The sequence below is a fragment of the Chenopodium album genome, chromosome 17 (assembly GCF_948465745.1).
Source record: "Chenopodium album chromosome 17, dcCheAlbu1.1, whole genome shotgun sequence".
In the NCBI taxonomy this organism is placed as follows: Eukaryota; Viridiplantae; Streptophyta; class Magnoliopsida; order Caryophyllales; family Amaranthaceae; genus Chenopodium; species Chenopodium album.
The window spans coordinates 11161023-11176403 of NC_137850.1; the positions used below are offsets into that span (position 1 = coordinate 11161023).

A 15381-nucleotide genomic window follows, 5' to 3' on the forward strand; every position below is an offset into this window, starting at 1 on the left:
ACTAGACATTTAGTCATTTACTTTGAAACAAAGACAATATTATAAAATGAAGAGTGTAATGTTATTCTCATTGATTCATACACTTTTATTTACACTTTTGCCATCAATTAAGCACTCCATAAATTGAGTTGCCCTTAAAAAAGGCCCAATTTTGAAAAATTATGCGATTGAAAAAATTCGAAAAAATCCATTATTTGTACACTTAATAAAGGCCAATTACATTACTAGATCTATGATCAACAAGAGTACAATTACCCTTTAGAATTATACACCTTTTTTCAAGCCAAAGTGCGGCGTGACTAAGCAAGTTTTGCTAGAAGGCGTCAGAGCCCCACAAGCTCATACACCTTTCCAAATGTGCTTACTTCTTTTTGCATGCTTACTTCTCTGTCCAGATTCCTTCTTACCCTCGCACTTTCTAGGATTAGTAACACTAATTTAATCCCCTTCACTTTGTAAGATTCTTCTTCTCTGATTTCCATGTTGATGCTACTACTTCTTTAATCTAATCTCTCCATTTTCAACTATATGTACAGTACACTTCATTGCTTCACATCACTCAGATTCTGAGATTTACTACTGTTTCAGAAATTCTGATTTTTCTTTTCAATTACCCAATTTGATTTTGTTCTTGGTTTATTGGAATTCAACTGAATTTTGATCCGGGTATTTCAATTTTGGTCCTTTTGAGGTAAATTTTAATTATTTTTTGTGGGGTTATCCCCAATTTTGTGATTATGCAAATTGATTTTTTTTTTTTTTGAAACAATGTAACTTGAATATTGTTATTTGTTATTTGCTCTGGTTTTGTTATGTGGTAAAAAAAATGATGTTTTTTGGATGGAATTTGATGTGGGGATTCATATAGAAATACATTTCTACTAACAAAGGGTTAAATATAACCATAATAATCATAATAGGAAATTGTAGGTTATTCAGATATTTGTTTTGTGTCGGTTGTTATGGTTTGTATTAAATTGGATGTGAGCTTAATTTATTATTATGGCCTCGATATGTGTATAAATGAATATTCAACGAGATATGTGCTTCTTTTTTCTAAGTGGGTTTCCCTCTTTTAAGGGTCAAATTAATGTTTGCAGCTTTTTTGGGATCTCAATGTTCTTGGTTATGTTTTTGAACATGTTGCCTTTTTGTATTGTGTTTGAAATTTGTGATAAGTTTGTGTATTTGAAATTTGTGATAAGTTTGTGTATTTGAAAGTTGTGAATGTGTGTCATCATAATTTCAAATCTGTCTGTTGGTTTAAATTTAGAAAGCTTTCAACTTTGAAGTGTTCGAATTTCGGTTGTTGATGATGGAACTGCAATGGTTTTGTGATTATATAATGAATTCAGTGTAATTGTATTGGTTACTGGGCTTGTGCTTGATTTTATCCTTCAATTTTGCACTTTGGCAGCAGAGTAGTTTGGTGTTGTTCTTTGATGAGTTTGCTTAGTTTATAACCTAATCTTGACACGAAGATGATTCAATAGTTTACTATTCGAGAATTTTTTTTCCCCATTGTATGTCACATCGAATGATTTGTTGGTTTCTTGTGATTGATAGGGATAACTGATTTCCTGGTTTTTGTGGATTGCTGAACTTATAGGGAGAAGTCTCTATCTTGGTTTCTTTTTATGAGTGGATTGTCTAAAGTAGAGGTCTGGGGATATGGGGGCGGCGAGCTCTAAAATAGAGGATGATAAATCCTTGAAATTATGCCGTGAAAGGAAGAAATTAATTCGACTAGCTCTTGATGGGAGGTGTGCCCTAGCTGCTGCTCATTATGCTTACATCCATTCTTTGAAGGCTACTGGAACGGCAGTAAGAAAATTTGTGCAACCAGATGGTCCAGTAGAGTCTTCCCTGTATACTTCCACCAGTGCCACTCCAGAACCACTTGCTTTGACAGAGAGGTCATATTCTCGTTTTTCATATCCTTCACCATCAGTGTCACAACGTGTGGAGACTAATGAACGTCTGGGTCCATCTCCTTCACCTCCAACTGCAGGCCGGTATCAGGCGCACCGTATGAATTTCAGGGGAAGCTTAATTAGAAAAGTTGAAGAAAAGCCTCCAGTAGTTGTCACTGGGACTGTTACTTCATTGAGCACACCACAAAATTCCACTCCTCGGTCCATCGATAGAACCGAACACTCTCCATCAGAAACTCCAACTCACCAGCCAGGAACTCCGTCCCATCTACCTGAAAATTCACCTTGGGATTATTTTGGGCTTTTCCATCCAATTGACAATCACTTGTCACCCGGTGAGCAAAGAGATTTAGACCATGATTTTGGAAACAATGATAAGCTTAAACACATTAAACATGATGAGGAAGTTCCCGAACTGGAAGATGGTGAGGAGAAAATCTTTTCTAGTGGAAGCGAAGAATCTGATTCCGATGAGTTTGATGATCCCTCTTCTGATACACTAGTTCGAAGGTTTAAAAATCTGAACCGGGAAGAAAGTAATGGTGGAACAAGTACCTCTCCTACAGCGCATAGTGCTGAATCAGAGAATGAAATGTTTGATGAAGAGAAAGTCAGCTCTCCTAAGTTGTCACCCTTGAAAACAAAAGCTTCAGAAGCTACAATTACTCCTGCAACTAAGGTAACATCAGAGAAAGATGACGATATTGAGCATAAGATTGCCCCTAAAGACTTTCTCTCTAGTATGAGAGAAGTTGAAAGTCTTTTTGCTAGAGCTTCTGAATCTGGGAAAGAAGTACCGAGAATGTTAGAAGCAACCAGAATACATTTTCGTCCCTTATTGCCTGGGAAAGAGTGTAAGAACCTTTCTCATTTCTTCTTTTCATATTATCTGGAGAGAAAGAAGAATCCAATTCTTCCTTCATCTTTATTACTTTATATTTCTTTTCATGTGTCATTAAAAATTTTAAGTTTCTGTAAAGACTTGAGCTTCAGTTCAATTATTTTGGATTTTTATCTCATTTTGAGGCTTTTATGATAATGGCTCACTGGTAGTCTTTATATCAAATTGGCATGCATCTATTTTTTTGTTCTTCAATCTTAAGACTTGTATAATTATAGATTACTGTTTGGTATGCATCTTCATATGCCCATATGGTATGTGGGGTTAACATAAAGTGCTTTGTGTAGATTATGAGACTCATTCTAGAACATGGGATGTGATTTTAGCATGTAATTTGGGAAGTAAAGAGTTAGAAATGTTCCATTGATATTGTATAGCTGCCGCTTCGTAAATATTGCTTAGACATGGGAATTACATTACCATTCATGGGTCCACACAAAATCGCAGTTGAGAATTTGAGATGGAACGAATGATGGAACTTATCTCACCTTTACTGTAGTTTAAGTGTAAAACCCATTTGGAAATATATTTTCTCTCACCCTTCTCTTTTCATCAGGTAGGTAAGAGTCTTTTAATCCTACGTAGTGTTCTCATTGTCTAAAGTCACTGGTCTATGCACGCCTACCTTGTCCAGAGCCTAGGAAATTTCCTTTACAATTTGTATTATATGCTGTTACTTGGTCATAAGTAGCTGCATAGACCAAATTTTCAAAGCACATACATTTATGACATTCCATAGGGGCTATGCATACTTACATTTTCCCGATTCAGGAGACTGCCTGGCCGCGTCCCATTAATGCTGCTAGATCCCAAAGTAACTTCATATTGTAACTTTTTAAAGTGCATCTATATTCAACATTCCTGTAACTTTCTGGTTGGGAATAATTTGGGGATTATATGAGGTGGATTTTTACTTCTGTGCTGGGAAGGGGGCCTATTTAAAGTGATTTACTAGTTAAAGTAATCTGTGAAAGGATAAGGGTGTAATCTTTCTATGCTATTCTTCTGTATGGCAACTTTTGCTAAATTTTCTCAAACATGCAACTTCTCTTTTGCAGCTGGTGTGTCAACAACAGCTACTCTACTCAAGGCTTGTTTTTCCTGTGGAGAAGATCCAAGCCATGTTCAAGAAGGTGACTTTCATTAATTTAAACCTACAGTTGTGTATGCCTTGACTCTGATGTCTTTGTGTTCGTATTATTGGACTTGCCTTGTGTTTGCCCACTATGTCTCTGTATACATCTATCATCTTTCTTCTCAATACATAGCTGTTGTGAAATAGAGGTGTCATTCTTGCACTACCTGCTGAGCCGAAAATGGCTTAACGGAGTGCTAGCTACTATATCCTTCTATCTTTTTTCTTCTCAGCATATTGCAGTTGAGAAATGGAGGTGTCATTCTAGCACAACCTGCTGTGCGGAAAATCGGAAATGGCTTAATGGAGTACTAGCTATTGTGACCATTGCTCATACTCTAGTTTGACTAATCTGGAACCCCCAAAAAAAAAAAGAATAAGAAAAATTCAAGCCTTAGCAAGTGTTTACACTTTACAGTGAAAAAAGGAGAATAGAAATTTAGCTACCAGGCCAAGAAGAGGAGAGAGACAAGCATTTGAGGCTTTGAGCCACTGTCACAAAGGTAATGAAAGCAAAACTTCGGACAAGACGACCGGAGTGCTGGTCATCACAATTTACTTGCCTCTCCTCATTTTACAAAGGCCTGGTGTCTCACTTGCTTTTGATAGTGAATTTCATCATGTGTTGACAAATCGATGGATTTTTCCTCAAACCCTAAAAACCTTAAGCTTCTATGTATTGATTGAAGTCTAGAAAACTAATAGAACAAAATTACAAATTATTAACTAGACCTTCTTATCTCTCTTTGATTTCTAGTTTGCATTGCATCTGTGTTTGTGTGCAAATTGTCATATATGACCCGTAATTCATTCTCAAATAAGTGTTGGTTTGTATCAACATTGTTGCTTGGGTAACATAATTGAATGGTAAACAAGAAGGAATGAATTCTTAGGTAGATATGTAGGGAAATGTTGTAGTCATTTTGTTTCAAATCGTGTTGAACTATACAAGTAGTGCCAAGGAGTGATGAAAATTCATCACTATGTGATTTATATTCTTCCCAAGTTATGCCATAGGGACACCTTTGTGGTTATAATGATAAGGATGGTCGTTTGGGTTGGATTCAAGAAATTGAATTGTTATTCCCTTAGTAAGAGAAATACTCTTAGCCTTTTCGGTGAGTGAATGACATCCCTATTGAAGAGCCTGGTGTGAAAGAAAGCTAAAACTCGTAATGCGCACACAAAGAGAGTTATTCAATTAAGAAAATCGAAGAGCTAAAGATGAGATTGCTTCATTTTACATGTGGCCTCATAAGACGGAGATGAGGTAAGAATGTATAGAATGAGTGGGGAATGAGTGAGAGAAGATGAGGTATGCTCATAGATGTGACCTTCATAAATGATATGATGTGGTTCATGAGATGAGGAAGCATTTTAATGCTTCCATAAGTTGATACAATTTTGTCGTCTCATAAGATCACAAAAGGAGATGAGGTAAAGTTAAGATGGTCGAGATTTGACTCATTTAAGAAGATGGAGGGTGTTAGGAGAAAAAGGGGGTCCGTTTTCCATAGTTTTAATAACATTGGTTGGACTAAGAAAAAGTAGGCAAGAGATTATATTATATATAAGAACCACAATTTTATGTTTACATAACTCTTGCTATACTACTAGGTCACCACATAGCTCATGCTCCCTCCTTCCATTAAAGATTACTTCATATGACTTTCTGGTCTCCACGATATGACTCTATTTACCCCTGTCCCTTCTTTCCTTTCCTTATCTTACTTCTTGAATTCCAAAATTAAGAATCAGGTTGATTAAGGCATAACTTAAAATTCTAGTTGACCTATGTATATTTTGTATATCAGGTGTCTCTTATTAGTTTTAACGTCTAATTAAATTAATGCCCCATTATTATTATTTTAATATATCTGTCTTTCCAAATCCTATAAAGTGTGGGCCCACATTCTATTGCATTCATTAAAAGGATACTCTATTACCTTGGTAGTTAAATAAAAAACCAGGTTATTTGAAGGTGGTAAAAGTAAAAATTTCCTAAATTTTATTTATTTTAGGAAGCTTAGTTGGTTCTTATTTTTTAGGAATCTTTGTTGTTTCTTATTTTTTAGGAATCTTATTGGTTTTCTTATTTTGTAGTTTGTAATGCCTATTATTGAAGGCCACACATATCTTCAATAGAATGATTGAGAAAGAGATTTGAGCTATTGAAATTAGATGAACTTTTGCTATCCTGGGTTATGTTTCTTTTCTCTCTAATTCGCCTCCCTAAAGTCCTAAAATAATTCACACGATCTCATTATAAGTTTTTAAGCAAATTTGGAAAAAAAAAAAAACCACGATTCACTAACCCTAGAAGTTTGCTGGACCAAGTTGAGTGATAATTTGAGGCTGATTTTGGGTTGGGGATGAAGTGGAATACTTTTTTGATGGACACAGTGCTTGATTTTTAGTCTAAACACTGAAATTATTAAGCTACTAATGGAAATGATGGTCCACAAATATGTCTAGGCAGAATTAAGCATATGACTTTTGGCATTCAAGTACTCAAGCACAGTAGCAGATCCAGGAAGTTTGGGGTGTGGGTTTGGAAGCTTCAAACATACAATGAAAATATCTTGGTCAAAATTTTAAATTACAGCCAATGTAAATTAAAAAAAAAAAAAAAAAAAAAACTCCAATCTACTAATGGATTTTATCCTTTGGATATTATTTATTTGTTACTTCATGTTTGAGGAGGAAGGGTTTTGGGTTAAGGATTTAATTCCTTATGCTGTGTTAAAAAAGGAAGGATTTGGGTTAAGAATTTAAAAGGTAGTAAGAGTTTTTGTTATGTTGGTTTGAAATGAGAGAGGGAAACAAAAGCAGGGGAATAGTATTAAAGGGGATTAGGGGAAAGATAAGGGAAACATAGATACCATGGTGGTTCCACCACTACTCAGGCATTAAGGTAATTGGTGAAGATAGTGATTAATTTGTAGTTCAGTCTTAAACAATATGAAGTTCATTGAAATAATTCTTGTCTAATTGTTAGAATGTGCTATACGAGAGCTCTTCATGGAAGTCATTTCTTGCTTAACCAAACAAAGCCTTGCTTATGGATGTGTGCAAGAACATGAAATATTTTTCTTAGCCTTAAACTTTCGGAGTTAGATGAATTTGGAGTGTATTGTTAGCACTGAATGTGATGAAGAAGACATGAAATTTTCTAAAGCTTATATAGATGTGATAGGGGACTAAAAGAAAAGGAAAGGAAACAAAATAGGGTTTGTTATTTTCTCAAGTCTCTTTGGTGCCATTGGAATTGGGTAGACTGTATCTTAAATAAATGTCCCCTATATCTCATAATATCTGCATAGTTACACATTAAAATAAAGTAGTAAACGATCAAATTGAAATATCACTCTTTATTTTATATAAATTAAACCGGCATTACATTTTCCTCATTAATTTATTTACTCTTTGCACTATTTTCTTTATAAAGTCGTCCCACATTACTTGCAACACTTATATAGATGGAAATGACCTAATATATACATATATTAAGTAAAATCATTGAAACAACTCACTCATTCCTAAAAATATGACCTACTTTCCACTAACAACAGGGGGAAAAAAAAGGATCTTTTATCAACTAAACACAATAAAGTTATAAAGTCAATTATTTTGCATAAAAAACCTAATGTGGTGAATAGGAGTGACCAATTTGTGATGGAGGGAGTACTTACAATGAAAAAGGGCTGATAGAGAGTAAAAATAATTAATGGCATGAGTGAAGAAATTATTCGAACATTTGGGTGATTGTATATGTGACGGAACTTCATTGCCATTCAGAGGGATACCTTGCAAAAGGCTAGGAAAAAGGGCATAATAAGCATGTATCATGTGACTGTACGTAATGTTTGTTGTTAGTGTTTCTGAAGAAGGACTTTTAGGATATGTTCTCTTTAATTGAAATAAGGTGGTTTGGTGTGGTCTGAATTTATGTAGTCTGGTTTGCTCTGAATACTTTTAGTTTGTGCTGGTGTAATCAAGCTTTAATTATATTTGTTCACTAATACAAAAGAAAAATCAATATCTAGTGGGTCTTGTTTGATTTGTCTTTATTTATATTTCCAAATTTATAATTTCTACAATGTTTAAGATATAGCAATAAGTATTAAAAAGTAAGGCCTTGTTCTCTTCACCTTAAAAAAAATAATATTCCGTAAAAATAATAAAGATAATTCCAATTCAGTGAAAATAATTTCAGTTTAGTAAAAATAATTAAGTTGAGTAAAAAATAATCAATTAGTTTAAACTAGAGATATACTAGATTATCAGTAAAAATAGCCCTAGTTATATGTGTTGAAACCTTTTTAGAGTATTTACTACCTCTGTTTCTCAATACATACATAATTTCTGTTTGCATGCAAATCTATTGTGTGAAGAAAGGGATGAACTTTGACAACATTTTGTTTCTCATGTGATTAGAAGAGAGAATGTGTACTACAAAGTTTTAAAAGTGGATTAGTCCCTACTTATATACTAGGTAGCACGAAAACTGTTACAGGATAAAAACTGGAAGAGTATGGGGACTGAAAAACAGTAAAATCATAATTTCAAGAAATGAGTATGGCAAGAATACAACCAAAAAAAAAAAAAGAAAAAAATTAATTGCATATTTGAAAAAAAATACAAAGAAGGAATTCAAAGATTGAATAATTAATAGTTAGGTCAGTCACAAGACTCACAACTTACAATGACATAACCACACAAATTAATTAACAAATAATTAAGAATATAGAATTTACAAAAGGCATCATATAAATGATTGAAGAAAACATAACATCCATATGACCCCAATTCAAGAAATTTATGGAAAGAATGAAGGTAAAAGAAAAAGAAAAATGAATCCCCCTTTTAGTTGAGATAGAATGTGTACCGATGAATTTTGCCAAAAACATCCTTGAATAGCCCCAATCAAGTATTGACTGTACCCAAAATCATTGACCATATCCATTATTTGGAAACATATCGGGGACATATTCATGGAGTACCCATATCATCCAGGTACCTGCTAAGTACCCATTACTGATTTGTCAATTTGTAGAAGCAACTGTGCACAGCTTATATAATGTGCAGTGAAGTGAATTCACCCCCCAAAAAAAAACTTTTCATTGAAAGGAAATGATGCATGTTTAGTAAAACATCCCTAAAGGAAATATGTTGCATGTATCAGAAACGGCAGTAGTTACTTTTTCCTGACAATTTATGTACTCCCATCTATTAATTTGAATAGCATGTTTTTGACAATGCATAATGATCAGAACAGTTAGAGAAGTAAGTGTATAGACTGTATACCACAACTTTGATATTTTGATTTTGGGATATCATGAACTTAAATGTTTATAGATTTGCGTTTTGCTAGTCTGATGTTGATGCAGTTGCCAAAGCTTGCTTATTCATAGTTGGAAGAGCTTGCAGCGTTTGTTCTTTGTCGCTGACCTAAATGGATTTCATTTTGTATGATGAATTTTAGGAGTTATTAGCTATTGATATAATTTTTTTGTCCTTCTTTAGAGCCTACTCAGTCCTCAATGAAATACTTGACGTGGCATCGGACTACATCGTTCCGCTCATCATCATCCAGGAACTTTCTTGATTCACATGCAAGAGAAGATGTTGGAGACTTTACAAGTGATCTATTTGATAATATCTACATGAATTCTGGTAGTCATGCTTCTACTTTAGATAGACTTTTTGCCTGGGAGAGAAAGCTATATGATGAAGTTAAGGTACTTAATCTTCCCTTAATTGTTTTTTCTGGACCTTTCTCAACTTTACTTTCATATACGCTGACGTCCTTATAGTTTGGGATCGATTCAGCTATCCATGTACTGGTATGCCATTAGTTGAAGATTTGTTGCAGTTTTCAAAATCACTGTATACTGTTCTATTAGTTGTTACTAGAGTGTATCTGTTCTAACGCAGGGTATATACGTAGCATGTATATTTAGAAAGAAAAACAATAGGAGATGTGGAAGTTGTAAAAAAAATGGAGAAGTGGAAATTATTTAATTGGAGGTTATAGGAAAAAAATAAAAAAAATCAAAAATAAAAAAAATCAAAATGCATGAGATTTGAGAATTGGACTTTTGGAGGGCTGTGGTTAAATGACTCTGCAACTATATAAAAGACGTGGTTTATACGATTGTTTTAATTTGGATCCAAATTATTTTGTGGCTTGGAATTACACACGCAGCAGTTTTGAGTAAGCATATTAAACTATCCTGGATCTGGGAAATAACTTGGGTAGACTGTTGCTGCTAGAGTAAAATGCTAGATCCTTCCTCGTAACTTTTGGTATTTGGTTAATCAATGGGTCAATCCTTGCTGATTTCCCATCTTTTTAGCAATAGGTGATATTTAATATAACAAACTAACAATGTTCTTCAATTATCTGTCAATCAAGTCACAATCATATTGAGACATATAAAAGATGAAACAGACCTTTTAGGATGTTAAGTCAGAATATTTTGAAGGCAAGTTTCCCTGGTTCCATTCAGACAGATAAAAGTTGTTATGTTTGTGCTTTGTTATGATATTTCTGATTATTAATGGTTATTTCTAGAAATTATATAGTCTAAACTTTGGTGTGTTTTTCCGCTCATCCTAACTCCAAAATTTACCTTTCTTCAGGGTCAATAGTATTGGGCTTTAGGTTTGTCACTGTTGTCCAAATCACTAGGTTATTTTTAAATGCGTGATATGGCAACTTTTCCATTTCTAATTTCATGTCATAAAGGTCAAATGCTTGAACATGAACTCATAGCTTGTCTTTCATGATATTTGAGAATCTGGGAGACATGGTCTTGGCATGGTAGTTACTAAATAGGTTCTACCATGTTTTATGCGCAGATACTCCTTGCTACATAGCTGACTAATTGTTGGGTTGTTCAACAGAAATAGTTTCTGTAATTAGATGTGGTTCTGGTGCCACGATTTTCTTACGATGGGTATATATAATTTATTAAGTAGGCAAAGACTCCCGGGTAAAGGGTAGAAGGTACCTTTCCGCTATTGGAGTAAAAAAAATGTTTCATCCAGAAAGTTACTGTTTGAATGCTACTTTACATATAATGTGTGGCAAAAATGATTTTATTTTGAAGGCAATCTACTAATGCTTGTGATATTTACATGACCTTAACGATAGTTTATGTACCGTCCTCATATTTGTATTGTTCTATCTGTAAAAACTTGCTTTGATTACAGGCTAGTCAGCTTGTCAGAAGGGAGTATGACATGAAATGTAAGATTTTGAGAGAACAAGAATCTACGAGTGAAAGTCATCAGAAGATTGACAAGACTCGTGCTGTTGTCAAGGATTTGCATTCTAGGATTCGAGTTGCAATCCACAGAATCGATTCAATATCAAGAAGAATCGAAGAATTGCGGGACAAAGAGCTGCAGCCACAACTTGAGGAATTAATTGAAGGGTATGTCCTTCCAGATTTCTTAGTTCAACAATAAAAATAAAAAATAAAAAAATTACTCTTTTGTAAAGCTCAATTTCTAAATAAAAGGGGATTTTTTTTTTTTTTTTTTTTTTTTTTTTGAAATGGACTATTACTACTACTACTAGGAATTATAGGTAAAATTCTATGACAATATTTTTGTAAAATTTTATCTTCAGGCTTATCTGCTGCAGTTCAGGCTCCTTATGGACATTATGAAAGCCACTTGATTCTGGATGATGGCCTATAATAATGGATTACATAGAAACTGTTAACTTCCCAAATTTGGTATGTTTGGTGTTGTAGTTGCGCAGGTGAGGTTAGGTTGTGGGGGTTTTTTTTTTTTTGTTTGGGCGGTTGGTGTTGGACTTGGGGTTAGGATGGTCTTTAGGGTGGTGGTAAAGAATGGTCGAAGCTTTCATGGTGTAGAAGAGTTTGGGGTTATTGTACGAGGTGGGATTAATGATAGAGGAAAAGTATCTCATTTTATTATTATTATTATTATTTTTTTTTTTACAAAAAACTGAACGCACAAAAACTGCAAGTAGTCTCTACTGATTAGTAAGGTCCACTGCATTTTTACATGCCAAAGGCCTATCACACTAATAATCTAGCAGTGTTTAAAACTGGTCTCAAGTAAGGAAAGGGCCTGCAGTCCCATCCTTGTAAGCGTTACTTCAATCATAAGGTTGGAGGAGATGAGATTCAGACCCTGACTTATGTTTGTTGGATGGGAGATCTACCATTTAGTTTTTCTTATTTCTCATTATAATAATGTCTTGCTCATCATGTGGCTGAAATTTTATAATCTACTAGTTGCTGAGCTCACCATCTCATTGCATTTTTTGAGGCAATTTAGACGGCCTTGTGATCATTGTGGTCTCAACTGTTTTTCCTTGATTTGAATGCTTTTCTCACAAGGTTCATTTCATGACAGATTACGAAGAATGTGGGGAGTGATGTTTGAATGCCACAAGCTACAGGTGCATATAGTTACTATTGCATTCATAAATGGCAACGTGAAACTATCCTTACAATCAGAATCACGTCGTTATATCACTCTCCAACTTGAAGACGAATTGCACAAACTGTCCTTGAGTTTCACCAAATGGATCAATGCTCTGAAGTCTTACATCCAGGCAATTAATGAATGGTTAAATAAATGTGTCATTGTTCAGGAGGCATCTTCAAAGAAGCGAAGGTGGGGGCCTCCACCAGAGCGGAGATTGAGGTCTGCAGGCCCTCCAATATACACCATCTGTGGTGCTTGGCATGACTCACTCAAAGATTTGCAAGTGACGGAAGTGGCAGATAAAATCAACGGATTAGCAACCGAGATATCACACTTCATTCCTCACCAAGAGAAAGTCCACGGGAAAAGGACCTTCAAAGAAACACAATCTATGGTTGAAATGCGTACTCATGAAGGCTTTGAGGAGTGGAATACAGGCTATGATCGATTCCAACTAAGTTTTGTCCATTTTCTCAACGAGCTTTGTAAATTTTCAGATCATTCTCTGAATATGTATACGGAGCTACAGACTAAAATTGAAGAAGCTAAGAGACTCTATGAGCACAAGATGTCTCAACCGTAATTATAGCTGTTTGACAGATGACGGGGGCCATATGGTATACAGATACAGGTATATATATTAAACTTTCTTCAATGGAAATGGGGTAAAATATTATTTGTTTTGGCATATGTACAGGGATGAAGAATAAAGATATACTCCTGTCTCGAAGGATCGTAACTCTTTCCGAGTTTAATAAAAGGAGTTAATTTGATTATATCTTCCCTACAAAGTCATGTAGTCTAAGCTTTCTATCAGCAGATTCAATTGTTGTTGTAAGAAAAATAGCAGAATGATGTATTTGGTTAAATTTTATACATGAAATGCAAAAGTTATTACAGTAGTAGGTTTAGTATAAGCAAAATGGTCAGTATATAGATCTGTCATTGGATTCATCTCTTACTATGAATTTTTGGGTTGTTTTGGCCGCCCAGTGGCTGAAAATTAAGTGCAATGCCCATATATTGCTCTAAATCCCAGATGTTGTAGATCTTCTCTTATAATTTAGAAAATGTTAAAAATCTGAGAATTGTAAATAAGCAACTATTTACCAAACAATTAATTACTAACTCTTTTTTTGTTTTTTTCTTTATTTTTTTTTTGGTGGTGGGGGGGGGGGGGGGGGGGGGGGGGGTAGCCCCTCGTGAGCAGCAAAAGAAAATTTTTACTTTTTTTTTTCAATTAAAACACTTTTAAAACGGTGCGACACTTCCGTTTAATCGTAATGACAATTTGAAGTTAGAGTGGAGGAAGTTTTTGTGTTTGGATATAGAAGATGAATCGGAAAAAAGAAATGACTCTGAAACTAACAAGAAAAAGAAGAGGAAAACTGGTGATGAATCTGAAAAAGGTTTTCAAAGAGCAGTTCAAAGTAAGAAGAAGAAGACATATGTCAATTTTCTTACTTATCAAACATTGTTTGAGAAATATAGAGAGGGAGGTTATGAATTCAAGAGACTCTTTGTTATGTTTGCTGTATCTACTTTTTTGGCTCCAATTGGTGATAAGTCCCCAAATTTTAACATCATCAAGTCTTTGGAAGATGTACGTTTCATAAAGACTTACAATTGGGCTGGTTATGTGATGGATTGGTTATGAGATTCAATAGCAGACTTTCAGGCTTTTGTTTTGAAGAAGAAGGCAGGAGAGGTATTGAAAACTAAATCAAAACAAGTAAATGGCTGTCTGGTTGCATTTGTAATTGTTTTTTTGCAAAAGTTTGAGTTTGGGACCACTTTAGATAGGAAGCCATTTGTAATGAATTGGTCTTGTGAAAGTCTGAATGAGAGAATTAAAGCCGTTGCTGAAAATATCGATTACGGTACTGTGAAATTGTATCCTCAGACATTACCATTACAGTATGCTGGGAAAAGTGACCAAGAGCTTCTAAAATCTTTTCAGTTGGATAGCATTGAGTTTAAACTTGAAGATACTGGTGATGAAGATTCTAGTGAAAATAAGGAAGGTTAGGTTGTACAATCTGCTACCATTGATTTGAAAAGTTGAAGATGACAAAGCTAGATATGTAATGTACAGGATTCCTAAAGAGTACCCCACTGATGATGAGATTGATAAAATGGATATTGATGTAAGTTTAAAATCTCATCTTTTTATTAATTTTGTAAAGTTTTTTCTTCAAGAATTCATACTGAATAAGTTGTTGTTATGTACTAACTCTTTTTGTCAAGAATTAAGTGATTAATATAAAATAGAATATAATATGAATGAGGATTAATTGCAGTCAGATATTAGTTTAGTTTTATCAGGAGTAAGAAATTTAATATCAGGAAATAAATTATCTCAATCAGCATTAATATTGTCACTCAGAAATTAGATTACTTATATTAGGAATATAATAATTATGGTCAGGAATGAAATTATTTTAATCAGGAAATAAGTTATATCTCAATTAGGAACAACATTATTTCTGTCAGAAATTAGATTACTTTTATCAGGAATAACACAATGGTAGTCAGGAATATGATAATTTTAGTCAAGAATGAATTCTTTTAGTCAGGAAATAAATTATTTCATTCAGGAATAATATTGTTTTAGTCAGAAATTATATTACTTTTATCAGGAATTAGAATGTTGTAATTCCCTTGTAGGTAGGATATTTTATTAAATTTTACTCATTCACTCTTTATTCTTTTTTTTATCAGGCTGTGAAGAAGAAAATGATGAAATTTGGTCGTGACTTGAAGATCGTATCAGAGAACCAAATTCACTTTGCTATTGATTTGAAGGATGAAGCAATAAAAACTTCACAAGAATCTCAATCTCAAGGAGAAGATGATGTATATTATAATCCTCAATTCTTAACAAAAATTGATGAAATAGTGTTAGCTGCTATGCAGAGCAAAAGTTGGCCACTGATTTG

The 15381-nt window shown here is 34.1% G+C and overlaps 1 protein-coding gene across 2 annotated transcripts; it reads left to right on the plus strand.

Moving 5' to 3' along the window:
• Positions 1 to 281: 281 nt before the first annotated feature.
• On the plus strand, positions 282 to 13344 carry LOC145589492 (uncharacterized). Of its 2 annotated transcripts, none has more exons than XM_081646082.1 (6): positions 282 to 691; positions 1567 to 2788; positions 3894 to 3968; positions 9497 to 9711; positions 11189 to 11412; positions 12368 to 13344. In XM_081646082.1, the coding sequence occupies exons 2-6, from the start codon at positions 1672 to 1674 to the stop codon at positions 13023 to 13025; spliced, it is 2289 nt and encodes a 762-aa protein (XP_081502208.1). In that variant the 5' UTR covers positions 282 to 691; positions 1567 to 1671; the 3' UTR covers positions 13026 to 13344. The 2 variants fall into 2 exon arrangements, with proteins under 2 accessions (XP_081502208.1, XP_081502209.1); XM_081646083.1 differs by having other exon boundaries at positions 1610 to 2788.
• The last annotated feature ends 2037 nt before the right edge of the window (positions 13345 to 15381 follow it).

Excerpts from the sequence above, each read along its gene's own strand:
- LOC145589492 (XM_081646082.1), top strand. The coding sequence starts at position 1,672 with ATGGGGGCGGCGAGCTCTAAAATAGAGGATGATAAATCCTTGAAATTA. Across the intron at positions 2,789-3,893 it reads CTTATTGCCTGGGAAAGAGT|CTGGTGTGTCAACAACAGCT; the intron begins GTAAGAACCTTT and ends TCTCTTTTGCAG. Across the intron at positions 9,712-11,188 it reads AGCTATATGATGAAGTTAAG|GCTAGTCAGCTTGTCAGAAG; the intron begins GTACTTAATCTT and ends CTTTGATTACAG.